Genomic DNA, 27,213 nt, shown 5'->3' with positions numbered 1-27,213 from the left:
ATGGCCTGCTGCTAGAGGGGATGGCTGCTGTCCCTCTAGTCAGTGCATGTATCCTTGTCCAGGGATCCAGAGTCGATACAAAGGATCTGGACCTTCCCCTCCTGAGGGCTGTGTTTAAAAACACAGCCCTCACTAAATCATCAATCCCCGCCAAGTCCAAGTGGAAAGGCAAGGAGAAAGCCGGAGTAGCCAGCGCGCTAGCCCTGGCCAGAGCCAATAGCTGTATAACGTCGCCCGTCCTGTTGATGGACCATCGTGTACTTGTGTGACTGTATAAAGAAATTCCCATGGTGCTTGTGCAACTCTCAAACACCCAACTTTATTCATTCCGTACATTCACCTCCCATCATTATAGGGTGGGGATCATGGGAGGTCATGCCTCCTTGTAATGCATGTGAGGCCAGGGAGGGAGGGGTGCATGGATGTGCGTGTCTAAACTAAGGGAAGAAGTCAAGGACGGAAGGAAACAACCGGTTCCTAATCTAAACTGTGCTAGCAGGTGCAGGCAGAAGGCCGTATGAACGATGGGATAGAGTGTTATCAGAGGACACTGAGCACAGAGGGAAATAACAACAGCAGGTACAGTCCAACCGTCCCACCAATAACTCCCCTAATACTCTGTAACGTCATTAATATTCTACTAGTGCGTTCCGTTGTTAGTCTAATTACAGTGACGCCTGTCTCCCTACTCTGAATTTTTATTTATTTATTTATTATTTTATTTATTTTATTTTATTTTATTTTATTAGGACATCTTGGTTTACTGGCGCTGATGAAATATTATTTGAGCACTTTGAACGGTTTGTTTAGATGTTTAGATTTGATATGTATGTTTGCTGGTTTTAAATGGATAGTGGATGTTTTAACTTTACCTCACAGCAAAACAAATCTGCCTTCGGGTACAAATAAAGTAACCTTGAACCTTGAACCTGATCTATGTTGGTCTCTCAGGTAGATGTCCTGTGTTAACCTCTCATCAAGGGCCCAAAATGTCTTTATATATCTATCTCAGTCTTCAATAGTTGTTGTCTCAGTTATGTTGCTTAACTGTCTCTGCAAAGTCTGCTGTCCCCTATCGTGAATAATTATTTGTCTTGACCTCCTCCCCAATATCTCTCATCTGATTGTCAAACCTTGAACGTCATAAAATTGATATGTTTCTATCTACGTCTGAGCTGTTCCTGTCTGCTTAACTTAACCAAGGACAGTCAATGTTTATCTCTTACCTCCAGATATGTTGGACTTGTTCGTTCTCTGTTTGTCTCTGTCCCGGAATGTTGTGAGAACACCGAAGCTCCCCCGTCCCACATCTGTGCACTCCCCTCACAATGTCTCCATACGTCCAAATGAGCTTCCTCAAGCTTCTGTGCAAAACTATATATAACCTAAATTAACTACCCAACTATCAATTATGTGAAGGTTAGCTACAGGTGCCACAGTGTTTAAGATGTCCTCAAACTTACCTCTTGAGCCCTGCATTGACCCCGTGTTGTGAGCACATCAGGGGCAACATTATCCTCGTGTGTGTGTGAAATAGCTGTATGCGATGACAAGTATGTAGTATGTTTGCGTTCTCACTGAAAGTGGGGTCGGTGTTGATGGATGGAGCTGAGGGAGGAGTCTATCTCACCCTGGTTGTTGTCCGTTCTGTCCCTTCTCCAGATCATCCTGAATGGGGACGTTCGATATCTACAAAAATAGAGCACAGGAATTTGTAATGGTCTTCTACCTCAATAACACTGTCCGGTGTCAGTGCAGTTTTCGGCTGGACCGGACAGTGCCGTCAACCAACCGGACGTCACCGCTGGCCAACGCTGCCTGCACAGGCCGCGAACAGGCCGCGTCTTCAAACGCTCTCTTTTTGTGCGGAGTGGGGTCACCTTATCACCATTTCACCTTCTATTTATATAGCGCTTTCCTTATCAGTGTTCAGTACACGGCAGTTCTGACCACTGCTCTCGTATCACAAAGCTGTGGTATGGCCGCCTCCCACTACCTGCGATCACACACCTGGACACGGATCGATGCCTCTGCCTTGAGATCACAAACACCTGTGCCCGGATCGATGCTCCGCCTTGAGATCACAAACACCTGGACACTGATCAGGAGCCCAGATCAAGGTTTATAGCTCACAAAGTCACACAAGAACACAGGTGCGAATCAAGGCTCTCCCACGACTCGGGCTCCACACACACACACACGCATTTATCTTATTCCCTGTTCCTTTCCAGCTTTTAGAACAACAATACATGTCTTACATGCCTATAGCTCTGGTACCATTCTTAAACAGTTCACTCTTTATACAGACCCACATGCTGAACCAGGCAAGCATCCGGCAGAAATTTTAGTCAAAGGTTTCTGCTTACCTTTTAGATGCGCATTACAGATGTTGCCTGGCCCAGCACGGGAACTGCCACCTCCATTGAGATCCGGGTCACGGCACCAGCTGTTAGATTTCTCCTTTTTCCTCGTTTCTTTTATTATATCTCGTGTTGGAGGTGTTTATTCAATAATGAGTCAGGATTATAAAACGAATCAAGTTTACTGAAGGTTTTCAGTAAGTACAAAGCTGGTGATGAATGATGATGATGAATATATTTATTAGATAGAATGTGGTAAGGAAATACAGCGTTGGACTCTTCAACAGACGCGGGAGCGGGACTCAAAGTCCCAAATGTTCTACGGCAGTGATCTTTATAGTGGGCGTCAAAACATCCTCCTCCCAGGGGGTGCTTGCACCTTCCTCCTGGGATGGGCCGTTAGGGTCCTCCATGTATCAGCTAACAATGTGTTGCTTTATATGTGATTAATCTATGTGTGTGATTATTACCACAAAGTATGTAGAGATAAAGAAACTAAGAGTGTTTGTGCAACCTGTGTATTGTGAGCGTGCATGCATAACTCAAATATCTAACCGCCCCTCCTCTCGCCTCCTCCAGGAGAAAATGAAAGAAGCCGCTCCTGGGCTTATAAGAACAGTTTATTCGATTATATTAGGTTTGATATTAGGTTACATTGTTTTTTTTGTTTGTTTGTTTGTTTGTTTTTTAATATTGTTGTGATGTTATGTTGTAATGAAGGTATATTGTAGTGAATTTATATTGTTGAACAGTTTATTAGATTATATACTATTATATAATATACTAAAATATACTATATAAGCGTTAGTTTTTATATCGCTGTTATCCTGTGTCCAAACAGGCTTTTATTTTGCAGGAGCGTATGTCATGTGTGACGTCCTTTTTTAGTTTCCGGTTCCTGTTTCTGTTCCTGTAGCCTGCTGTTCCGCAGCGCGCACTGAGTGATGCAATAAAGACGGCCAGGAGAGCCGCTAAGGAAACAGAGCGGAATATTTGTTCTTTTTGTACACAGAAGCGGCTCGTTCGGCGACCTGCGCGCCTCAGGTCTCGCTCTCCCTCTCCTGGGAGAGCGAGACCTCCCTCTGGGAGGACAACTTGCCGAGGTCCAAATACGGATCCACTCAGAGCAAATGTGTGTCCTGTGTTGTCGATTTCGTGTCCCCATCAGGACAACTTGGTGGAGCTCAATGCCATGAAAATAGAGGTGAAGCGCAAGAGGGATCTGCAGTCCAAAATGGTGGACGGAAAGCTGTGCTCGGAGGCCAGGAAGGTGGCGCTGCAGAGCGCCCTCCAGGAGAGGGAGAGCGAGATCAAGGCCTACAAGGAAGCGCTCCGGCAGCAGGTGAAGGTCGCCGAGCGGGAGAGACATGCGCTCAAAACCGAGCTGAACAAGAAGCTGTCCGAGGTGGACAAGCTGAAGGCACGCTTCGAGGTCAAAGTGATGATGTTTCCCGAGGGCATGGAGGAGCGAGCCCACAAGCTAAGACGTCTCACACAGAGCCCGCTGGCGCTGAACGACACATCGAGGCGCCCGTGTGCTTTTCACCAGGCCACACGGGAGAGGGAGGAGCTCCGGAGTCGGGGGAGAACCTGGACGCAAAGATCCGGAAGATGGAGCTGGAAAATACGGGCCTAGAGAACATCATCCAGATGTGGAACGCCAGCAACGCGGCATTCCACGCTTCCCTCCGCGCGGAGAAAGAGTCCGGTACGTACGAGCATCCGGGCTGAACCTGAACCCAGCAGCGAGGAGATCCGATCCGACACACAAATGCTGGATGTGAAGATCGCTGAGCTGACCAAAGCTCTAGAGGAGAGGAGGAGGATAGCCGCCAAGCTGACCAGCTCGCTTAAGGAGTCCGAGGTCAGTCCGGCCATTGGTTACCTCACTGCACCCCCCCCCCCCCCCCCTCCTGTGCGGTTCACAGGGCGAGGCACGAAATAAATCCTTTGCACTCCCCTACTCTCGCCTCCTCCGGGAGTTCCAGCTCCTCCTCCTCCTCCCATAGTTCCACGTCCCAGTGCCCTGGCGCTGAACGTTGTGGCGGTGGGCTTGGATCTGCCCGTGACCGCCCCTCCTCTCGACTCCTCCAGGAGTTCCAGCTCCTCCAGGAGAAAATGAAAGAAGCCGCTCCTGGGCTTATAAGAACAGTTTATTTGATTATATTAGGTTTGATATTAGGTTATATTGTTTTTTTTGTTTGTTTATTTGTTTGTTTTTTAATATTGTTGTGATGTTATGTTGTAATGAAGGTATATTGTAGTGAATTTATATTGTTGAACAGTTTATTAGATTATATACTATTATATAATATACTATATAAGCGTTAGTTTTTATAGCGCTGTTATCCTGTGTCCAATCAGGCTTTTATTTTGCAGGAGCGTATGTCATGTGTGACGTCCTTTTTTAGTTTCCGGTTCCTGTTTCTGTTCCTGTAGCCTGCTGTTCCGCAGCGCACACTGAGTGATGCAATAAAGACGGCCAGGAGAGCCGCTAAAGAAACAGAGCGGAATATTTGTTCTTTTTGTACACAGAAGCGGCTCGTTCGGCGACCTGCACGCCTCAACAGGTTATGGGCCCAGACACCCAGTCTGTCTTTGCAGGAGTTGGACATCCACCTCCACAAGTGCAGGGAGGAGCTTTTTAGTCAGAAGGAAAATTTGCACCTCCTCCAAACGAAGAAGAAAGATGCTGCCGCCCAGGCTTCAAGGGACGAATCGACTGTCGCCAACCTGGATGGCCAGCTGAGAAAACTGGAGAAGGAATTGTTGAGGCAGCAGAAGACCACAGCGGGACAGGTTGGCTGATCGTCTCCACGGCGCCGCCTCGTCCTCCTTTGACCGCGAATGACGATGCTCGCGTATTTCCCTCCAGGACTCCCAGATTGTCAGCTTGGCGAAACAACTGTCAAACCTGCAAGGCAACGTCAGCTCAGACGACACACAAATGCTGGATGTGAAGATCGTTGAGCTGACCAAAACTCTAGAGGAGAGGAGGAGGATAGCCGCCAAGCTGACCAGCTCGCTTAAGGAGTCCGAGGTCAGTCCGGCCATTGATTACCTCACTGCACCCCCCCCCCCCCCCTCTGTGCGGTTCACAGGGCGAGCCACGAAATAAATCCTTTGCACGCCCCTCCTCTCGCCAGCTCCTCCTCCTCCACCTCCCGTAGGTCCACGACCCGTCGCCCCCTGGCGCTGAACGTTGTGGACCTGGGCTTGGATCTGCCCGTGACCGCCCCTCCTCTCGCCACCTCCAGGAGTTCCAGCTCCTCCAGGAGAAAATGAAAGAAGGCGCTCCTGGGCTTATAAGAACAGTTTATTTGATTATATTAGGTTTGATATTAGGTTATATTGTTTTGTTTTGTTTGTTTGTTTGTTTGGGGGGGGGGGGGGGTTGGAACTTTTATCTAAAGTGTTTGGCTTTTTGTTTTTTCTGAAGCCAATTAGAGAGGAGTCAACATCTTGTGTTAATGTTTGAGCTCCACGCAAAAGCAGGTTGATAAACACATTTCTGATTTGTAATCTAAACACGGGTTCACGGGGGGATGCTCTTTTAAATATTGCATTTTAATACTCTAGTGTGCATTTCCGGTTCTATTTTTGTTTGATGATACGTGTGTGCAAAAAGTCAGTATAAATAATTGATTGTAATTTTCTAAGCATAATGCTGTTTGTTTGAAGACACATGTTTAATGATAAAATAAATGTTCCCATTTTGGTATCTTTAAAGCTACCAGACCTCTGTGTATGTCTCTGTAAATAAATGTGTTGAAACAACTTAATAGAACAAATTCTAGGGATTACTGAGTATATATGATTTGGGGCCAGTGTCATTTATCAATCTGAAGAACATTTAAATTAAATAAAGCTACTCTGATGATTGGAATAAAAAAATATTCCTCTTATTAGTAGTGACTAATAACAAGGATTATAACCTTACTATGTTGGCTGATGTTTGCTGCCAAAAAGATGAGTTTGACTATGTAGCCTTTTTTTTTTTTCTTTACAATTTTTACGTGTTTACACGTTTATCCATACAATGCATTTATTTTTCACAATTCAAATGTTAGCTATATTATAATTTCTGGCTATATTTCGTTCAAACTCCTTTCGTATCACGATGGATTTCATTTGCATTCTGTCTAAATCTGCTGTAATTCCACAAGAGGGCGCTCGCCTGGTGCTCTACTAGTGGGACGGGACGTCTCTGGCGGATATGACGCGTGCCCTCGCGCTGCCTCCTTAACGGCATTTTAAGTTGCTCAGGGCGACGGAACACAGACAACAGACCGGAGGGCTTGGAAGAGCTCCGGAAAGGCGGATAGAAGCTCTAAAAAGTGAGATAGGGGCGCGCTGGAAAGATGACGAACGTTATTAACACAGTTTTATCTGAGATGGGCTGGGACAAGCGCTTTGCCATCCCCCAAATCAACGCAGAAAACAAGGCGTTGTTAGAAAAGGTAAGACCGTTATCTTGAAAATAACGCAGCCATTTCTGAGAGTGCCACTAGGGGGCGACACGATACAGGAAGTTCCGATTCCAGCTACTGTGCGCCCCCGGAGGGAGAACTTTCCCAAGTGAATATGTTTTGTTTTTACAAATAAGTCTACACATGAGTAAAAATAAATAAATAAATTTTATTTTATATTTAGTGACTAATAACAAGGATTATAACCTTACTATGTTGGCTGATGTTTGCTGCCAAAAAGATGAGTTTGACTATGTAGCCTTTTTTTTTTTTCTTTACAATTTTTACGTGTTTACACGTTTATCCATACAATGCATTTATTTTTCACAATTCAAATGTTAGCTATATTATAATTTCTGACTATATTTCGTTCAAACTCCTTTCGTATCACGATGGATTTCATTTGCGTTCTGTCTAAATCTGCTGTAATTCCACAAGAGGGCGCTCGCCTGGTCCTCGACAAGTGGGACGGGACGGACATGACGCGTGCCCTCGCGCTGCTTCCTTAACGGCATTTTAAGTTGTTCAGGGCGCCAGACAACAGACAACAGACCGGAGGGCTTGGAAGAGCTCCGGAAAGGCGGATAGAAGCTCTAAAAAGTGAGATAGGGGCGCGCTGGAAAGATGACGAACGTTATTAACACAGTTTTATCTGAGATGGGCTGGGACAAGCGCTTTGCCATCCCCCAAATCAACGCAGAAAACAAGGCGTTGTTAGAAAAGGTAAGACCGTTATCTTGAAAATAACGCAGCCATTTCTGAGAGTGCCACTAGGGGGCGAGACGATACAGAAAGTTCCGATTCCAGCTACTGTGCGCCCCCGGAGGGAGAACTTTCCCAAGTGAATATGTTTTGTTTTTACAAATAAGTCTACACATGAGTAAAAATAAATAAATAACTTTTATTTTATATTTAGTGACTAATAACAAGGATTATAACCTTACTATGTTGGCTGATGTTTGCTGCCAAAAAGATGAGTTTGACTATGTAGCCTTTTTTTTTTTTCTTTACAATTTTTACGTGTTTACACGTTTATCCATACAATGCATTTATTTTTCACAATTCAAATGTTAGCTATGTTATAATTTCTGACTATATTTCGTTCAAACTCCTTTCGTATCACGATGGATTTCATTTGCATTCTGTCTAAATCTGCTGTAATTCCACAAGAGGGCGCTCGCCTGGTGCTCTACTAGTGGGACGGGACGTCTCTGGCGGATATGACGCGTGCCCTCGCGCTGCCTCCTTAACGGCATTTTAAGTTGCTCAGGGCGACGGAACACAGACAACAGACCGGAGGGCTTGGAAGAGCTCCGGAAAGGCGGATAGAAGCTCTAAAAAGTGAGATAGGGGCGCGCTGGAAAGATGACGAACGTTATTAACACAGTTTTATCTGAGATGGGCTGGGACAAGCGCTTTGCCATCCCCCAAATCAACGCAGAAAACAAGGCGTTGTTAGAAAAGGTAAGACCGTTATCTTGAAAATAACGCAGCCATTTCTGAGAGTGCCACTAGGGGGCGACACGATACAGGAAGTTCCGATTCCAGCTACTGTGCGCCCCCGGAGGGAGAACTTTCCCAAGTGAATATGTTTTGTTTTTACAAATAAGTCTACACATGAGTAAAAATAAATAAATATATTTTATATACAGTATATATTGGTCCAGTGCCTGTCATACAGGTTTATATGTCGGCTGCATGACTCAGGGAATGACATCATCAGAACACTGACTCAGCCAAGCATAAGTTCAGTCAAGTTCAACTCAGGCATCTGGAGTCATTGGTACTGGATCTTATTGTAGGATTACTGTGTTTACTGTGTAAACGTTGTAAATGTTATGTGTGTTTTTTTATTAGACCATTGTGTCTGCAATAAAGAGTTGATTGATTGATTGATATATAATTATTTTAGTCAAGCATAGACACTAAAAGGGGCAAACAAAGAAGGCCATTGTAAGTCCCCCTTTGGTAAAAAGGTTTTTACGTCCTGATGGTGTCCCCGTCTCTACAAAGTAATGGATGCAGCCCTGACCAGGTTTATCTAACTACACGCAGTGGTGCAAAAAGAACAAATAGTTCTGTAACAGCCACAGGTATTTTCACGCATCTCCCTTCCTCAACGACAGATTCATAAGACCGAGATGGAATTGGCACGACTGGACAACAAACTCGCCAGCGACAAGGATGAAAAGGAGTACATGACCAAATACTTAAAAAATGTCAGCCAAGAGCTGGAAAACACAGAGGTAAGCCTATCATGACACTGCTAATTCAATTTGTTTCATATAGATTACTTTTTTGGTAACTGTGTTCTCGATATATTTGCTTTTTCTACACGCAGGCTCTGTGCAGGGCGAAGGAAAGCGAAATCGAGATGGAGAAACACCTCACAGCCCTCGCAGAAAGGGAGGCGGCTCATCTGTCACAGCAGACCGCTGAGATGGAGAAGGACCGGCAATGTTTAGGAGACAGGAAGAACGTGCTCGAGGTTTCTAACCAATCCATTGCATATTTTTATAATAACGATGGCCGTTTAGGCCAGAACGCGTGTAAACAGACTTTGTCCGTGTCGTCAGAACCAAATATTCGAGACCAAACAGAAGCTGGAGGAGTTCAGGAAACGGATGGGTTGGGACCAGCAGCGCATGGATGACTTTTACAATGAGTCTAAACAGAAAGAGGACGACACGATGGCCGTCATGAAATATGATCAGCAAGATGATCAGAGGATCAAGGTGAAGAGAAAGAAAAGGCCTCCATTCTGTGGTTTTCATGAGCTAACAGCTTTATATTCGTTTCCTGTAGTCGCTCACGCTGGAAGTAGAGAAGAAGACACTGGAGGCCAACAAAATGCGTGAAGCACTCGACCAAGAGTTGACAGCAATGACTTCTGACCAGGTATCGTGAGAAACGCTTTGTGTTCTTATTGCTTTTGTGGAAGTGGCATTCTTTTCTTATCCCTCTTCTGCTTTTCTATCTAGCTTGCTTTGGATAAAACGATGGAGAGTTTGCAGCAGGCCCACCTGGAGACGCAGCAAATCACCAACCAATGGGAACGCACCATCGAGCAGATGAAGCAAAAGGACGCGGCGATGCAGCAATGCATGCTGGTAAATCTGGGACTCTAGAGACAACAATGTAAAATAAAATCCAACAGAATGTGAGGAGGAGAAGTTCATCATCCTGTTTCTTCTTCTAGCAACAGAACCAAACCAACCAGAACCTGAGAGAGAAGAGCAGCGCCGCGGCAGAGATGAAGCACATGCTGCAAATCCAAAGGGACAACAACGAGGAACTGGAGAGGAAGAGGAGCTCCTGCAGCCAGCTGGTGTCCAAGCTGCGTCTGGATCTGAAGGAGGAAGAGACTAATCGCCGCAGGCTGCAGGACGAGGTCAGTCTCTCTCCCAAATGCCTTCAGCTGTGGGTTCAGCTCGGAGAACTGACGCTCGCGTCTCTTGCAGTTGGACAGTTGTAAAGCTATCAGGGACAGATTGTCCTCTGATGTCGCTTCTGTCACGTCAACCATATCGGCATTGAAGAAGGAAGCCGAGTACAACGAGCGCAGGTCGGTAAAAGTCAAGCGGCTGCTGCTTGGTTACAAATCCGGGGTTTAGTCCGAGTGCGTTTGTGTCGCCGTAGACTGAAGACGGAGGACGACCTCATCGCTGCGCTGCGGGAGAAGCTGGAGGTCGTGACCCGGAGCGTCCTCAGCGAGGAGGAGAGAGTCGCACAGATGGATCAGCTCCTCGTGGAGGAGGACCGAGCAGTCAAGGTGTCTGTCTGTCTGTCTGTCTGTCTGTCTGTGCCTGTCTGTCTGTCTATCTGTCTGCCTGTCTGTCTTTGCAGGAGTTGGACATCCACCTCCACAAGTGCAGGGAGGAGCTTTGTAGTCAGAAGGAAAGTTTGCGGCTCCTCCAAACAAAGAAAAGAGATGCTGCCGCCCAGGCTTCAAGGGACGAATCAACCGTCGCCAACCTGGATGGCCAGCTGAGAAAACTGGAGAAGGAATTGTTGAGGCAGCAGAAGACCACAGCGGGACAGGTTGGCTGATCGTCTCCACGGCGCCGCCTCGTCCTCCTTTGACCGCGAATGACGATGCTCGCGTATTTCCCTCCAGGACTCCCAGATTGTCAGCTTGGCCAAACAACTGTCAAACCTGCAAGGCAACGTCAGCTCAGACGACACACAAATGCTGGATGTGAAGATCGCTGAGCTGACCAAAACCCTAGAGGAGAGGAGGAGGATAGCCGCCAAGCTGACCAGCTCGCTTAAGGAGTCCGAGGTCAGTCCGGCCACTGATTACCTCACTGCACCCCCCCCCCCCCCCCCCCTCTGTGCTGTTCACAGGGCGAGCCACGAAATAAATAAATCCTTTGCACGCCTTCCCTGACAGAACGACATTCGCCGTCTGAGGAACGAGAAGGAGAAATCAGAAGCTGAAAAGAGAGAGCTGGACGGGAAGCTGGACGAGCTGGAGCTGCTCTGTAACGCCAAAGAGAGGGAGCTGAGGAGTCTCAAGCGTGAGAATCAGGTACGCAGTGATGTCATAACGGGTACCAGAAAACCACGGGGACATTAGAACATCACAAAGAATGCAGCTGCAGCCCTAACATTTACACGGCTGATCAATAAAATGGCGTCTAAAGAACCCTTAATGTGACCAAAAAGAATTCTGTCCCATTAAGGACGACGCCGTCTTTATTTGTGGACAACTTGCCGAGGTCCAAATACAGATCCACTCAGAGCAAATGTGTGTCCTGTGTTGTCGATTTCGTGTCCCCATCAGGACAAGTTGGTGGAGGTCAATGCCATGAAAATAGAGCTGAAGCGCAAGAGGGATCTGCAGTCCAAAATGGTGGACGGAAAGCTGTGCTTGGAGGCCAGGAAGGTGGCGCTGCAGAGCGCCTTCCAGGAGAGGGAGAGCGAGATCAAGGCCTACAAGGAAGCGCTCCGGCAGCAGGTGAAGGTCGCCGAGCGGGAGAGACATGCGCTCAAAACCGAGCTGAACAAGAAGCTGTCCGAGGTGGACAAGCTGAAGGCACGCTTCGAGGCCATGATGCTGCCGATGGCGGCTCCCGAGGGCGAGAAGGAGCCGCCCCTGGCTTACTACAACACAAAGGTAAGACGCAGCAATAGCGTCTCACACAGAGCCCGCTGGCGCTGAACGACACATCGAGGCGCCCGTGTGCTTTTCACCAGGCCACACGGGAGAGGGAGGAGCTCCGGAGTCGGGGGGAGAACCTGGACGCGAAGATCCGGAAGACGGAGCTGGAGAATACGGGCCTGCAGAACATCATCCAGATGTGGAACGCCAGCAACGCGGCATTCCACGCTTCCCTCTGCGCGGAGAAAAAGTCCGGTACGTACGAGCATCCGGGCTGAACCTGAACCCAGCAGCGAGGAGATCCGGACCGGGATTGTTGAACCGCAGAAGCAGCAACATGCTACGTTTAATGTCATCAGGAGGAATCAAAGTTTACTCTGATCTCCAGCAGCGATGGACGAATCCAGAATGGTTTTCTTCTTTTTGCTTTAGGCCGGGAATACCAGGAAAAGCGGAAGCTGGAGGAGCAACTGAGGGCAGCTTTGCAGACGGCCAAGTCGAAGAGACGCCAGGTAGCAGAGCTCCAACGGGATTTACAGGTTCGTCCTCTTTCTGGCCAGCGTGGAGCCGTTTACTTCCTGATCTAGTCTTACATCTGCATCAGAAAGAATGACTGGACACTTAGAATACGTGCAGAGTGTGTGTCTGCCTCACTCTTCATTTCCAGGAAGTGAACTGTAGAAGAAGTGCAACAGGAGAAAACTAATGTTGAGCACAAAGAATCGGTCGTCAGAGACCTGAAAAAAAACAATTCCTTTCCCAGCGGGAGAAAATAGAGCGAGCCACGAAGGAGGTTTCACGTCTGCGTCTTCGTTCGTCCTGCGGAATGCACGAACACGCAATCCGAAATAAGATGTCATCGTCCCGTCCATTTCTAGGGTCGCGAGTTGACCGCGGCGGTCCCCTCTGCTCAGCACTCCGGGGGCGTGACGTCCGAGGAGCAGGACGAGAAACTGACGGAGTTCAAGGAGTTCAACAGCAGCATCGACAAGATGCTGATGGAGTCCGCGGAGGGGCAGCCCGACCTCAGAGCGGTGCTGGAGCGGTACTTCCTGGAGGTACGACGCGGCCGGCGGTCCATTTCTCCGTGAGACAAACCGGGTTTTCACCTCTAATGCTTGTGTCCTGTCCTCTCAGGCCAACCTGTCTTTCCCGTCCATGTCGTCCACTCCCGCCAGCACGAACACCGGCCGCCGCTCGTCTTCACCGAGGTCAGGAACGCTTCAGATTCATCTCGGGAATCGAGGCCGAACGAGAAATACTAATAATAATGTAACACAGGATCTCCTCCTCCTCCCATAGCGCCCTCCAGCGCCCTGGGGCCTCCTCTCGTCAACCCCTGGCGCTGAACGTTGTGGAGGTGGGCTTGGATCTGCCCGTGACCGCCCCTCCTCTCGACTCCTCCAGGAGTTCCAGCTCCTCCTCCACCTCCCGTAGGTCCACGACCCGTCGCCCTGGGGCCTCCTCTCGTCAACCCCTGGCGCTGAACGTTGTGGAGGTGGGCTTGGATCTGCCCGTGACCGCCCCTCCTCTCGACTCCTCCAGGAGTTCCAGCTCCTCCAGGAGAAAATGAAAGAAGCCGTTCCTGGGCTTATAAGAACAGTTTATTTGATTATATTAGGTTTGATATTAGGTTATATTGTTTTGTTTGTTTGTTTGGGGGGGGGGGGGGGTTGGAACTTTTATCTAAAGTGTTTGGCTTTTTGTTTTTTCTGAAGCCAATTAGAGAGGAGTCAACATCTTGTGTTAATGTTTGAGCTCCACGCAAAAGCAAGTTGATAAACACATTTCTGATTTGTAATCTAAACACGGGTTCACGGGGGGATGCTCTTTTAAATATTGCATTTTAATACTCTAGTGTGCATTTCCGGTTCTATTTTTGTTTGATGATAGGTGTGTGCAAAAAGTCAGTATAAATAATTGATTGTAATTTTCTAAGCATAATGCTGTTTGTTTGAAGACACATGTTTAATGATAAAATAAATGTTCCCATTTTGGTGTCTTTAAAGCTACCAGACCTCTGTGGATGTCTCTGTAAATAAATGTGTTGAAACAACTTAATAGAACAAATTCTAGGGATTACTGATGGTACATATTTGGCTTTTCATCCAATACTTGTTCTTGTTCTCTAGAGCTTGTTTATAAACGGTTTCAATCGGTTTAAGTGTTGTCTTACAGTCGTAAATGACAGTAATATTATGGAGACAGCAGCCATTCAACCAGCCGTGATGTCTCAGAGATATCGGACACTGAAAAATGTGGTAAATATTTTAATCTACCTGTTGGCAAACACATTTACATAATATTGGTTCGGTAACGACAGGTTATGCGGGGCAATGTGGATAAAACCCAAATCCAGATAGGGTTACCCTACAGAGCTGATTATCCAATATTGCCCCACAAGAACCCTGCGGTCCCAAAATGCTGGCCTGCTCTATCAAAAATTTCCAAGAGCAGACAGCGGGCAAGGCTTTCAGTTCTCAAGCTCCTTTATTGTGGAATCAGCTCCCCGTTTTTTGTTCGTGGAGAAACCATCTCTATGTTCAAGAGTAGACTAAAGACTTTCCTTTTTAACAAATGTTATAGAACCTGCGCCTGAACAGCTCTTGTTCCGCCACTCCCTCTCAAGGAGGTTTTCCCCCGTTTTGCTTCCTGCTTTCAGAACAATAAGCGTCCGGAGGCTCCGACAGACGGACGTGAACGTTTCGCCGCTTCTGTTTTCGCTCTTCTCGGGGTATAAACGTCCAACATGCCGCCGCCGCCGCTGCTGCTGCTGCTGTTTACCGGATGTCTGGCCTCGTGCGCGGCGCAGACGAGTGAGTCTCTACCGGCACAGATCCGTTAAATGCGTAACATTTAGTTAACGTCATTGTGTCCGTTGTGTGTGTGTGTGTGTGTGTGTGTGTCCAGTTTCCACGACCACTCCCTTGAGCCCCACGGTCACGCCAGAGTCAGAAGATGGTCGGGAAACCCCCTTCAGGAGAATTCAATTCAATTCAGAATTCCATTTCGTTTCATTTAATAAATACATTTTTATTTGTCCCGCAGTTGTGGCGATCCTCCAGGCTGCTGTTAAATCCAACGTGGAGCTAAATGGCGACACGATCGGCCCAATCCTGAGACAGGTAATCTCTCCTAATCCCGTTCACAGCGGAGCCGGGACACAAAAGTATTCTCCGTGTTTCCCAGATCTCCGCGATGATCCAGGGGTTCCAGCCGAACGCGGACTTCACTCTGACGGTGAAGCGCATCACCAGAGTGTGAAACCTCCAAACCTCGACCCACGAGAGCAAACTGTTTTAAAGTCTATTTTCTGATTTCATTTTTAGATTTGTATTTTCCTTTCAAATATTTTGTGGACCTGCAAAAAATAAATGGAAATTATTGCAAAAATGTTTTTTTTTTAAATGAAAACTGATTGATTTCGTACAGTAACAACGCGTATTTAATCCTATATTTATGCTTCCCAGCTCCTCTAAACATTACTGAATAAATAAAGTTTAAAGTTCGTCTGCTCACAAAAAATAAAAAAATAAAAAATCCATTACTTAATCAGGAAGGAAACTTTACTATAGGGTGAAGTCTCTTCCTGAGGATCCTGGAAATAACGTTAAAGTATTTTAGCAACAAAAAATCCAAAACATAATAGGAAAACTTTCCACGCCTGCTGGACAGAACTTCACTCAATACATATTGATGAATATAAACTTCTCTCTGGTTATTGATTTTTAACCGGTTATTGGAAAGCAATAATTAAATCGGTTTAAAAAAAAAACACACTTTATGCTTTAAAATTGTGCAACTACACATTAAATAAAACACCAAAACAAACATTTGTCTGCCTCTTCAGCGTGAAGCAAACTATAAATCCTCAATTCCATCCACGGTTAATCCGAATGTTCCACATGACCCATGATGCGCTCCTCCCCCCACCTGGGCAGATTGAGCTGCCATTCAGAGGACTTCTTCACACAGGATCACTCGCCAGCATGGACCCTCGACTCCTCTTCGCAGCTTCAGTTCTCCTCCTGATGGACATCACCTCCATCACCTCCACCACCTCCAGCGAGGAGGTGCGCGCCTCGCAGTGCAAAGTCATATGGTAACGTTGATTCATTTTGGGGGGGGGGGCTGGAGGTGCGTTTAGGAGATCTTCAACTTCAAGTGAATTCTGTGTATTTATAAATGTTTTATTTTTTTAAAATATTCATTCTAAAATTCACACAGCAGATGTTACAGCGTGGGAGCAAGAAGTAGGTCATGTCTGAGGGTTTTTTTTTAACTTGCACGGAGGAATCCAGTGTAAAAAAGGTTCAAATGCACGCTGGATTGATTGCTCAAGGGGAACTGATCTCATGTGGGACTGCAGGAATCACAAGACTCACATTAGTCTCACCCCCGCAGAGCGATGGGATTCTGATCTGCATATTCTCCGCATGGTCTGTAAAGATCATGGGGTCAAAGGAGTCTCTTCTGTTTCTCTGCAGGTTGTTTGGCATTTTGTGTCCAGACGTTTTTGTGAAGCTGGTGAACCAGATCGAGGCCTGGCAGGTCGGGCAGAGATGTCCCTATGAAGGACAGAGGTGCCGCTACGAGGTCAGGAAGGCCCGGCTGAGTTATAATAAAGCAGGAGGCACATTAAGAATATTATACGAAGAGATGTTTCCTCAGAGTCTCACCAAACCCGCTAGATTATAACATTTCATTGGATTGGTATACGTGACGTCACCCCAGCTATTGATATTTTTTTCTCCCTGTTTGTTGCTCACTCGCTTTGTTTTAATCGCAATCTGTGAGAACCCGTATTTCTATACTTCCATTGTCGGACACCGACAAAGTGAACTTGAGTTTCCCACCGACTGAATTTGCAGCTCGTGTCGGCAGATCCGTACCTGATCAAAGCCACGCACACGGATCCAACAAGCAGAAACGTGACCGACCTTCAGTTTGTTCTGGAGCAGAAAACCGTCTGCGAAGTGACCGTAAGTACAAAGGAACCATCCCCCCCCCCCCCCCCCCCCAGCTCAGTCTGTGGTTTTACTGGTTTTACTGGTCTGCGTTCTGGTCTCAATGGTGCGGGTGACTGTGGGAACGCCATCAGGAAACCTCCCTGAAAGAGAAAGAATATACTGAAAACAAATACAGCAAAGTCATTATTTCATTTGGTCTGAGAAATTATCCAAAAAATAATAATTAAACAAAAGATTATATTAATTTTCTTTTCTTCTCTCTACATTTTATCTGAAAAATAAAAATTCATACATAATGAAATGAAATAATTTTACTTTCTTTCCTTTTAAAAACTTTCTTTTGGTTTTCTTTTCAACTTAACTTTAAATTTAACCGAAATATTTAATATTAAATGAAATGAAATTAATAGGCCTTCAATCAAATATTAGAAAAAGCGATCTTATAGAAAATATAAATGTTATTTTCTCCTGACCATAACTCCTCAAAGGGTGATAACCAGTTATATCCATATTTATATACGTCTGTTTCTGTGTGCCCCCCATCCGCGATGCACTGCATGGCGACACGTCCGGGGTGTACCCCGGCCAGCTGGGATAGGCTCTATTTGTGAACACACCAGCTTCCATTCAGTCCGATGGCTCTGATCCACAGGGAGAAGTAGCTCCTGAGCTCTCCAACGACCCAGCAGGGAACAGCACCTTCTGCAGCCTGCAGAACCTGATGGACGGTAAAAAGAACGGTCACACCTGGAGCTCAGAATATGCCACGTCACGGTTCGATCTGATCAGGTGATCGTGTTGATTTTATCTGCCCATGCAGGGAGTGATCTGATCAATGCTGTGGGATACAAACAAATCAGCAACAAGTGGATCTGTCCCGGCCTCGTGGCAAACTGCTCCTTTTCCTAAAGTGCTCTTATCTGTTATAGATAACATATATATATCTATATATAGTATAGATAATACAGTACACAGATATAAAACATTATAAAGGTGCAGTTGACCATTTATTCAGCAATTTCATTTCATCAATCAGTAGTTTTACTTACACACAACGCACCATGACTGAACATTCAACCTTTCCTGAGTGCCATTGATGTATTTTGACAATAAAAATGACGTCATAATCTGAAGCCTCGCGTCAACAAAATACGTCACTTTTCGAGCCTCCGTATTGCTAAGGGGGGAGAAGTCCAGACTGATTGTGAGGAGACAGCGCCTCCTTCTGGAGTCTCTCTGTAAAACATCACAGAAGAGAAAAGTAAGAGACTGTTTTTTTCATCCTCATTCAATCACAGGAGGAGAAAAACGGACCCCCCCCTCCCCCCCCATGTTCTCTTACCTCTTACACTGGAAGCCTGCAACGGTCTGATGCCTTTATTCAAACCCTCTGGGTTTCTGTCCCTACGATCAAAAGGTTTATACAGAAGATAATCCATAAACGAATGCATATAGATCATGAAATGCATCCATCTCCTCCCTGAGCCGATGACAAGAGTTTTGTTAGTTGACATCAAGTCTCAGAAGTTACATATTTCCAGCTGAAGCACCCGGATCAGCTCCTCAACATTCACTCTGACCTCCTTTTCTTTGGGAGTCAAATAAATCCTCAAATAAACCGAATTACTGTTGAAAGGCTTTTTGTAAACCTTGTTGGCGAAACATACGAGCTAGCTGAGCTAATTCAAGAAAACAAACAAACACAAAAAGCAGGCAGAGATAAAAACAGAACCCATTTTAATGGAATCTGACAACATCTGAAAAACCCCAGCTGCACATCAACGGAACGCTCGCATGTCAGACGGGACGCATGCATTTTGATCGTGACTCGTGGAGCTCGACTCGGCCCGCGTTCTGCAAAAAGCAAAACCACGAATGTCAAACCCCAACATCGTGAAAACACGACTTTTACAGATCGCATCTGAGAACAAAAGTAGAATGAACGAGGGCAAAACCATCCAATATCTCGGTACGAGTCGATCGATGACCCCGTTCTCATTTAAATGACTGCGTCTGCTGCTGGTTTCGCACACTGTCGCTACTTTATTGATTTATGTCACATGACAAAAAAAGGCTAATGGCGCCGCAGGCCGTAAATGCTGCAGCTGCATTTCTAACGCAATCAGACGTGAAGGCAGTGACGACGCACACAACGCAGGAATTTAATGAGCAACTCCTGAGCTGGTTTGAAATACTGTGAATATTTATCGATCCCCCTTTTGATGATTTAATTTCTGCAGCGGCTCGGCGTGAAAATCACGGAACGTATTCCTCTCGGCTCTTCGTTCAAACTGAACCTGAAATTTTCTAAACACCCGATTCCAGCCTGAAGACAGACGAAGACGCTCTTTTGTCGCTTCGCTCGGCTGCGAAATGCCGTCAGGATTACAAACCCAGAACGATACGAGAGACTAACATTCCTGTCATAACGGTAAACCTCATTTGAGATGCAGGTTCTCCAGTGCAACGTCTGTCCTCTGGTCCTTCAGGTCAACTTACACACACACACACACACACACACACACACACACACACACACACCCAGTCAGATGGACTATAAATAAAAACGCATCACGAAATCCCAAACGCTCTTAATGAAAACCGCTGATTCAGTCGGAAACATTTAGATCCTGATTGAACAGAATAAAACCCGTCGTTGAGTCGAAGCATAGTTTGTGACTCTTTTATCCTCGCCGGCACTGAAGGGAGGACTCGCACCAGTCACGTCCACATCGCGTCGGGTTGCCATAGTGACCCGGGCGGTTTCCGCCTCTATATGTTCCTGGTGATGTTGCAGGACGTGGATAACGGCGGGGCGCTGGGCGGCGGGGCTGCGGTCGGGGAGACAATTCCCGCCGGGTACGGCTGCAGGCCCATCTGCTTGTTCTCGTGCAGCTTGCGCACCACGACGCGGCAGAAGTCCTCGCCGTGCCGGTGACAGTTGTCCAAGAGTTGGCGTACCTTGGCGGTGCGCGTGGCCTGGATCACCACCAGCTCGTAATCCTCCCGCATCAGCATGGAGCGGGCCAGCAGGGCGTCCAAGCTCTGGTTCAGACAGGCCTCCGTCATCTGGGCGGCGATCTCCTCGCGCCGCATCCCGATCCACTCGGAGATCGGGCCTTTGGCGGGGAGGCCGTGCCACGAAGGAGAGCAATCTGCTGCGAGAGATTGACAGAACGAGATAAATCGTTAAAGAAACGTGAATCGCCGATCGGGTCGTCCGCGGTGCCGACGGCTCATACCTGCTTGCCGAGGCTGCGGCTTATCCAGCTGCGTCTCGTACTCATTGGTGGGCAGGGCGGGCTTGATTTGGTTCAGGTCGTTCATCGGCCTGGCGCTCTGGTAGCCGTTCAGGGCGCAGTGGTCCTTCAGAGACTCCGGGGGCTCCAGATTATGAGGCAGGAACGACGGAGGGAGCTCCTCTAAAGCACAAAGCGGAAGTCGGCGTGATGAGCGCGGGCTAAATCTACGTAAAACACGCCCCCTGCGATTACCTCGAGAGGGGGCGGTGTTGCTGCTGGTGAGGGCCCCCGGCAGAGAGATGTCCGTGTCCTGGGACGAACAGGAGCCTGAGCCTGAGCTCTCCTGCAGGAACATTCAGAGGTTTGAGTTTCTCCACCACCCCCCGCCCCCCCCCCACCCCTTCAGCCTCTTTACTCACCGGCCAGGGGTTAGGCTTCTCCTTGAGCGCGTTCAGAGAGCCCTCCTCATTCCTCCTCTCACACAGGGGCTGGGTGGCACAACAGCCTGCCCCCGCCATCAGCTGAAGAGGAACAAGGAAGAAGAGGGAAATGAGTCATCATCAAACGCAAGCATAACATTTATGTTGAAGATTAAACCGCTGAAGCCAATAAATGGGCAATAAACCGGAGACGCTGCGTTCACTGACCCTCGTGTAGAAGGAAACCCTGACCGACAAAGAGCGTTTGTTCAGAGGAAAAAAAGAAGAAGCGCCGACTCGGGTCGAACGGTTTACGGATTAGAATCCGACCAGAGTTAAATATTTACATCACTTGTTCCTAAAAACAGAGCCTTCGGGGTTCGACTGAATCCTCCGCCTGCTTTTAGTCACCGGTAAGAAACTTTAAACATACAAAATCAAAGTCACTGTAATTAAATAGAAAGACTCACACACACACACACACACACACACACACACACACACCCAAAAGTGTTTAAAACAAACTTTAACACAACTTGTTTTTCCACCTTTATCTCAAACTAGTTTCACCGAAACTTGATTCAGTCATCTCGAGCGTGGCAGGTGGACACGCACACGCACACGCACGCACGCACGCACACGCCAAAAAGAGGAAGGTTGTGTTGAGGGGAAATGATGCAGCTAATTTTGACCCCTCCTTTATCCCCATGTAACAGGATCTTCCTTCATCGACGCCGTCTGGTGAGGCACATAAAGAACAACGGTCTTCTGTGTGTGTGTGCGTGCGTGCGCGCGTGTGTGTGCGTGCGTGAGAGAGAGGAGTACGTTGGTCTCCAAATGCCGCCCATTTAATTTAGAATAATGTGCATTATTTCCTCAGGACACACACATAAAAAAAAAAGAGAGAAAAAACTGTCAGAATGCTCCTGACCTTTGACCTCTTAATCTCCAACAGGGCTTCCAGGAAGTCAATGTCATCGTACTTCCTCACCATGGGCTCCAGCTCGATCAGACACTCTGTTGGGCGGCAAACGCATCAGAGCTTAAATAGTGTAAATGTATGAATGTGAGCCAAAATGATTCTCGACTGGCGACACACTGGTCCGACTGGGCCCCGTGGATGCGACAGGAAGCGCGGCGACAGGAAGCGCGGCGACAGGAAGCACGGCGACAGGAAGCACGGCGACATGGCGTTGCCGTAAATTAGCTTTGTAGAAAATACACGCGACTGACTGATGAGTTGTTGCTGCTGCGGGGAAAAGGGCTTCGGCGTTACGCAACACGGCGAGACGTGACTCACAAACAAACTGGTTCAACGCTCATTCAGGGGAGAGTAATCGAATCTCAGGGCTGCCATTTAACGCCGCCGACTCACTGAGGAAGGAAGGCCGTTCGTCGGGGTTGGCCGTCCAACCGCAGCTCATCAGACCGACGAGGGTCCCTCTGCCGGGAATGTCGGCCGGGAGGCTGTCCAGACTGGTGTCGGGTCGCGTCCCGCGCAGCACGCTGAACATGATCTGCATGGGGTTGGTCACCTCTGAACACACGGACACACGCGACCCGGCTGTTTCATCTGGCGGCATCTCGAAAAGAGCGATGAGCCGAGCGAAGAAAACGCTACCTTCAAATGGAACCTGCCTGGACAGCACCTCCCACATGATGATGGCATAGCTGAAACACAAATAGAAACGGGAACGGCGTCACTCTCCGGGCCGGGTATTCCCCTGCGGCAGGAAGAGCGACGATTGCACAACATCTTTAAGGAACACATCGTTGCCGTCGGAGCGGTTTCTATCAAAACACGCCGGGCGTCACCACGGTTAGCGCAGTCACCAGAACAGGAAACGACGTCTCCTCTTACCCCTCATCTCCGCTCTCCCTTCTGTGCGATTCCATCCGGCGTCCGGAACCGTGCTAGCACGGAACACGCTAACCCTTCAGCCCCACGCAGCATCGTTCTGATCAGGTGTCGGGGCTGCGACGTCTCACCTGTACACGTCGTGCTTCACGTCGCCCCGGCGACTCTTGGATGGCTCGTATTTCTCGGGGGGCATGTAGATCACCGTGCCCCCCATCTCGGTGGGCTTGGAGCCGGAGCCTTTGCTGAAGGAGAGTTGCCGCCACTTTGAGAGTCCAAAGTCTGCGATCTGGACAGAATGAGGATTGTGAGCGTTCTTTGATCAGACACAAAGAATCAGGGATTGATTAGCAGACATGATTATCAGGATAATATCAAAATGCTGATACAAATAAAATAACAGGACATTCTAGGCTAGCTAACAGTTAGCTTGATGTTAGACATGCTAAGTTTCACGATGATTTATAGTCCGTTCTGGTTTCTGTTTGCCAACGTGGGAGTTCAGCTTGATGCTAACCATGAACAGCAAACCCACAACGGAGGTGACCGTGGTCAACCACAGAATACTCTCGGACCCACACGCGCACACACACACACACACACACACACACACACACCTTCACGTGAAACTCCCCGTCCAACAGGATGTTCTGTGTCTTTAGGTCGTGATGCAAGAGGGGTGGGCTCATGTTGTGAAGGAAGTTGACCCCCAGGGCGATCTCATACAGAATCCTCAGCCGCAAAGGCCAAGCGAGTTCAGGGTAGAGTTCCTTCTGCGGGCAGAGACGACAGAGCGGCCGTGAAAGGACGCATTTTCACAACGCAAGCAGCGGCCGGGGCGCAGAATTAAGAGTGGCAACGTGCCACTTGGGAGAGAGGGAAATTCCACAAGCTAAATGCATCTTTGTTGAGGGCTGAGCCTCTCCCTCCTCACTTGTTCCAACAGGTCTGTCTATTTCCCAGTTTCACTTTCATTTCTGACAGAAGACTTCCTGGCACACTAGTAAAGCGTGACATGTTCAACCCACGAGAGAAAAGAAACCAGAAGCATAAAAAAACGAAACAAAAATTAAGAGTTCGATCAAGTGTTAAAACCTATTTCTAAGGTTCATTCTACTGAACTTTCTTCTTGTCCCCTGAGGAGTCCCCACAGCAAATTCACCTTCTCCACTTCACCCTGTCCTTTGCATCGTCCTCCCTCACTACGTCCATGTATCTTCTGCTGGGTCGTCCTCTAGTCCTCAGCCTCCTTCTACCGATATAGTCCCCGTCTCTCCTCTGGACAGAGGACAGAGAGTCTGGTCTCTCTGACATTGTCCCCAAAACGTCTAACCTTCTCTGTCCCTCTTATTGTCTCGTTTCTAATCCTGTCCATCCTGGTCCCTCCCAAGGAGAACCTCAGCACCTTCATCTCCACCACTTCTAGCTCCGCCTCCTGTCTCTTCCTCAGCGCCACCGTCTCTCAGCCGTCCAGGTCTCGGCGCCACGCTTTTGCAGGTGATGTCTCGTTACCTCGTGGAGCAACAGGTCCAGAGAACCGTTGCTCATGAACTCCGTGACGATGCAGAAGAACTCCGGCTCGTTGCAGATGCCAAAAATCTGGATGATGTAGTTGAACCTGGCTTTGTGGAGAACCTCCGCCTCCTTCAGCAGGCAGCTCCTCTCTCTGAAACGCAGACGTTGACTCGCGGTTAGTTTCTTACTCCGACACGTTCCAGGAATGCCTCGATGCTGCCAGCATTGATAGTGTTGCCAAGGGAGATAATATTGGAGGAATATTATGGATGGATGTGCAAGATTTTTTAAATAGTTTTCACAGAATCAACAGAAATCATTTCAGACAGGTACTGCAGGGACGTAGTATTTGTATACCTTTTAGTATGTAAAACATCTTTTTTTAAAGCACCAGCCTATCAAAACGAGCTCTAACCCAGATGATGATGACGATGAATAGATTTATTAGATATAACGTTAGAGTACAAGTACAGTCAAACATCCTGTTTGTATTACAGATGTATTACGAGATGAAACAGTTCCTGGATCAGCCTAAAAAAAATCAATCAACTCCTGTAAGAATTTATTGAAAGCTGGCAAGGAGTTCAAACGCTCTGCACATAACAATCATGAATCAGAACAGCGCGTCTTGTAAAAGATTGATCACCTGACTGCGTCATCCAGTCGCCGGGCTGGGACCAGCGGCTCAACCCGCACCGTGATCACAACCGAGACCCAAACGCGAGTTGTCCACCTCGGCTGTCTCCAACGTGCACGGCGCGGATGTGGACTGAGGTTGTGCGTGTAACACCGAGTTCAATCTAACCCTTACCTTTCTCCGACGGGACAGTCGAGCTTCAGGCACTTGATGGCCACGGTGGTCCTCCAGTCGGAGTGCTGCGCCCTGAACACGGTGCCGAAGCCCCCTTTGCTGATGTAGTACAGGTCGGTCAGCTTCTGGTAGGGGATCACCGGCAAGGCGCTGGTCAGGCTGCCGATGTTCATGCACCCGGTGGCCGCGGAAGGCTCCATAGCGCCGAATGAGTCTTTAACGGGAAGTCTACGGAGGCTTTAAGGAGGCCACTGAAAGCAGAACTGCCCCTTCTGGTAAACGCAACGAGGAAGAGCCCTCGCTGCTAGCATGCTAGGAGGGCGGCTGGACACCGAGAAACGGGAAAGGAAAATAGCGGCTACCGTTAAACGTGCGCGCTTTCACGCCGCCGTTCACTCCCGATATGTTACCGGGGATTCCTTTAATCACCGTCCTCCGGAGGGGGGGGGGGGTCGACGCCGCTGTCGTCACACGCAGGTGTGTTTGTTGTTACTACGACGAAAGACTTCCGGCTTTTCCGAGACACGCCATTTCATTGGTTGGGCCGTGATGTGACGTCGGGGTCTGGTTTTACGAACGCCAATCAGCGCGCAGGAATCTCAAGCCTCGTTTCAAGCAGAGTGGGAAAACAAACACGCTGGAGTGTTCCGGGCTGACTTCCGGGCTGGCTTCCGGACGGTTTGAATGAAGCGTTTTAAAGTTTTAAAGTTTCACGTTCTGTTTGTTTCAGCTGAGCAAAGACTCTGGAGTTTAAGACGCCAGCTGGAGTTCAGTTGGAATTTCCAGAATGTGGGATTTTCCTGTTAGACACATGGAAAATCCCAACATGAAAACTTTCCCTCGATGTGGTATTATTATCAGTTTGGTAATCCTTATGACGCAAGTAAAAACCAAAAAAACAATAAATACAAGCATTTCATCATATCGATCAATAAGGGCAGGGATTTTCCGGTCGTTCTAACGACCTCGTTGTGTTAGAATTATCAGGTGATCGGATCATCTGCAAGAAATGGTGGGAAAAAACTGGATTAATGCAGGAAGTTTATAAGAATGAAACAGCCACGGTACTCCTGCTGACCGACATTTGTATCAGATTTCAAAATGCATGAATTTGTTTTTAAAATGTATGTGGTGTCATACTGGCATCATGTGATCACTCTGGCATGAGTAATAGATGTACGCGTGAGTGTGTGCGTTGATGATGCAATACTTTTGACTAAGCGAAGTCAGTCACATGAACACTTTCTGCGACTGAAGCTGCACTTTCATCACGAATTCCTTATTTTGAGGAGAAACCTCAAACGACCTCATGTTGGCCTCCAGACGGTTCATAGCTGACCTTTTCGAGCCAGGCGAGCCAATAAAAAGCTTTTGTAGGAGGCGACAGTCACACAAAGATGAGATTAGGGGTCACGTCTTCCACACAGATCAAACATGCTCGATTGGAAGTGTTGATTCCATTAGTTGCTTGCTGGCGTGAGCGCGTTTGGCAGCCTGGAGGGAAGGAGCATGAGATCGCACATCTTGAATTGCTCAAGGGCTGAATGGCTGCACTGTTGTGTGAGAATCATCTTTGCTTTGCTTCTCCTGCCAATTCGCGAGACTTCGGACGAGACTAATTATCACTCTGAGAGGGAGGCCGCCGCTTTGGAGAAAAAGCATTAGAATGAAAACCACTGGTGGTTCCCGGTGAGGAGATCAAGAAGAGCAGCAGCAGGAATAATGACGCCTTTCGACATCTGCGAAATCGCCCTTCACTTTGAGGAAGCTGCAACCAGAGCATTATTGATCCCTAACCCAGCAGGAGACACAGGAAAATGGATGGACGGTGGAGTTTTATGAACAGGAGAGACGTGATGTGATTCTCCAGCTGATAAATGATTTATTTACCTGTTGAAAATGTTGTGATCAATAACTCCCTTGTGCCGCAAGATTAGAAACACACACAAAATCAATCCTGACATTTAATTCATTCATTTTTAAGCTGTCGAGGAAACACATGTCCAGACAAACAAGTGTCTCCAATTTGTCTATTTACAGATGTAGCATCTAACTAAGTACATGACAATCTTTCGTGCTTAATTTGAGGCATATCTGAGCAAAAGTCCCTCTGACATTACGCTGCGTTCTCTGGAGACTGACCACGAGGGGACAGTGTGTTACCAGTTTCCCAAAATACCGGTAACGGCACATGCAAAAGAAATCAAACCTTCATTGTCCATAAATTCAGTCGTGTTTAATAAAATGGAATGACACGGGAAATCCAAAAAAGCCTTATTGTAGTAAAACAACATATTACTGAGATATATGGTGACATGTTTAATACTTATTTATTCGGCTGCATATCCGGCACGTTTTATTCTGCCGTTAATTGGATGCTTTTCCTTTTTCGCCTACGTCTGTCTTTGCTAATCAGTCTCCGTCATCATCTCCACAGGCTTCGCCTTTCCTAATACATTAATCTC

The 27,213-nt window shown here is 47.5% G+C and overlaps 3 protein-coding genes across 4 annotated transcripts; 2 read left to right on the top strand and 1 right to left on the bottom strand.

The window, feature by feature from the left end:
* The first annotated feature begins 7,533 nt into the window (after positions 1-7,533).
* LOC137904332 (coiled-coil domain-containing protein 39-like) lies at positions 7,534-13,707 on the top strand. 2 transcript variants are annotated; one of them, XM_068748499.1, is made up of 19 exons: positions 7,534-7,552; positions 8,000-8,293; positions 8,956-9,075; positions 9,171-9,317; positions 9,406-9,564; positions 9,635-9,727; positions 9,811-9,939; positions 10,029-10,220; positions 10,291-10,394; positions 10,469-10,601; positions 10,676-10,870; positions 10,947-11,111; positions 11,223-11,360; positions 11,616-11,948; positions 12,029-12,188; positions 12,366-12,472; positions 12,812-12,991; positions 13,071-13,144; positions 13,236-13,707. In XM_068748499.1, the coding sequence occupies exons 2-19, from the start codon at positions 8,195-8,197 to the stop codon at positions 13,504-13,506; spliced, it is 2,799 nt and encodes a 932-aa protein (XP_068604600.1). In that variant the 5' UTR covers positions 7,534-7,552; positions 8,000-8,194; the 3' UTR covers positions 13,507-13,707. The 2 variants fall into 2 exon arrangements, with proteins under 2 accessions (XP_068604600.1, XP_068604599.1); XM_068748498.1 differs by lacking the exon at positions 7,534-7,552 and having other exon boundaries at positions 7,863-8,293.
* Positions 13,708-15,440: 1,733 nt separating this feature from the next.
* On the top strand, positions 15,441-17,812 carry LOC137904739 (uncharacterized). Its single transcript, XM_068748941.1, has 5 exons — positions 15,441-16,035; positions 16,421-16,605; positions 16,818-16,915; positions 17,556-17,631; positions 17,724-17,812. The coding sequence occupies exons 1-5, from the start codon at positions 15,830-15,832 to the stop codon at positions 17,810-17,812; spliced, it is 654 nt and encodes a 217-aa protein (XP_068605042.1). The 5' UTR covers positions 15,441-15,829.
* An 811-nt stretch (positions 17,813-18,623) lies between these two features.
* ripk2 (receptor-interacting serine-threonine kinase 2) lies at positions 18,624-24,975 on the bottom strand. Its single transcript, XM_068748511.1, has 11 exons — positions 24,749-24,975; positions 23,935-24,088; positions 23,040-23,195; positions 22,554-22,711; positions 22,186-22,235; positions 21,940-22,101; positions 21,496-21,581; positions 20,565-20,666; positions 20,398-20,488; positions 20,146-20,325; positions 18,624-20,061 (listed from the first exon to the last, which is right to left on the bottom strand). Exons 1-11 carry the CDS (start codon positions 24,946-24,948, stop codon positions 19,676-19,678), a joined length of 1,725 nt encoding a protein of 574 aa, XP_068604612.1. The 5' UTR covers positions 24,949-24,975; the 3' UTR covers positions 18,624-19,675.
* Between the last annotated feature and the right edge of the window lie 2,238 nt (positions 24,976-27,213).

Source organism: Brachionichthys hirsutus, chromosome 15 (assembly GCF_040956055.1).
Source record: "Brachionichthys hirsutus isolate HB-005 chromosome 15, CSIRO-AGI_Bhir_v1, whole genome shotgun sequence".
Classification (NCBI taxonomy): Eukaryota; Metazoa; Chordata; class Actinopteri; order Lophiiformes; family Brachionichthyidae; genus Brachionichthys; species Brachionichthys hirsutus.
The sequence above is the reverse complement of the archived record's forward strand: the minus strand, read 5'-3'. Positions and strand labels throughout refer to the sequence as shown.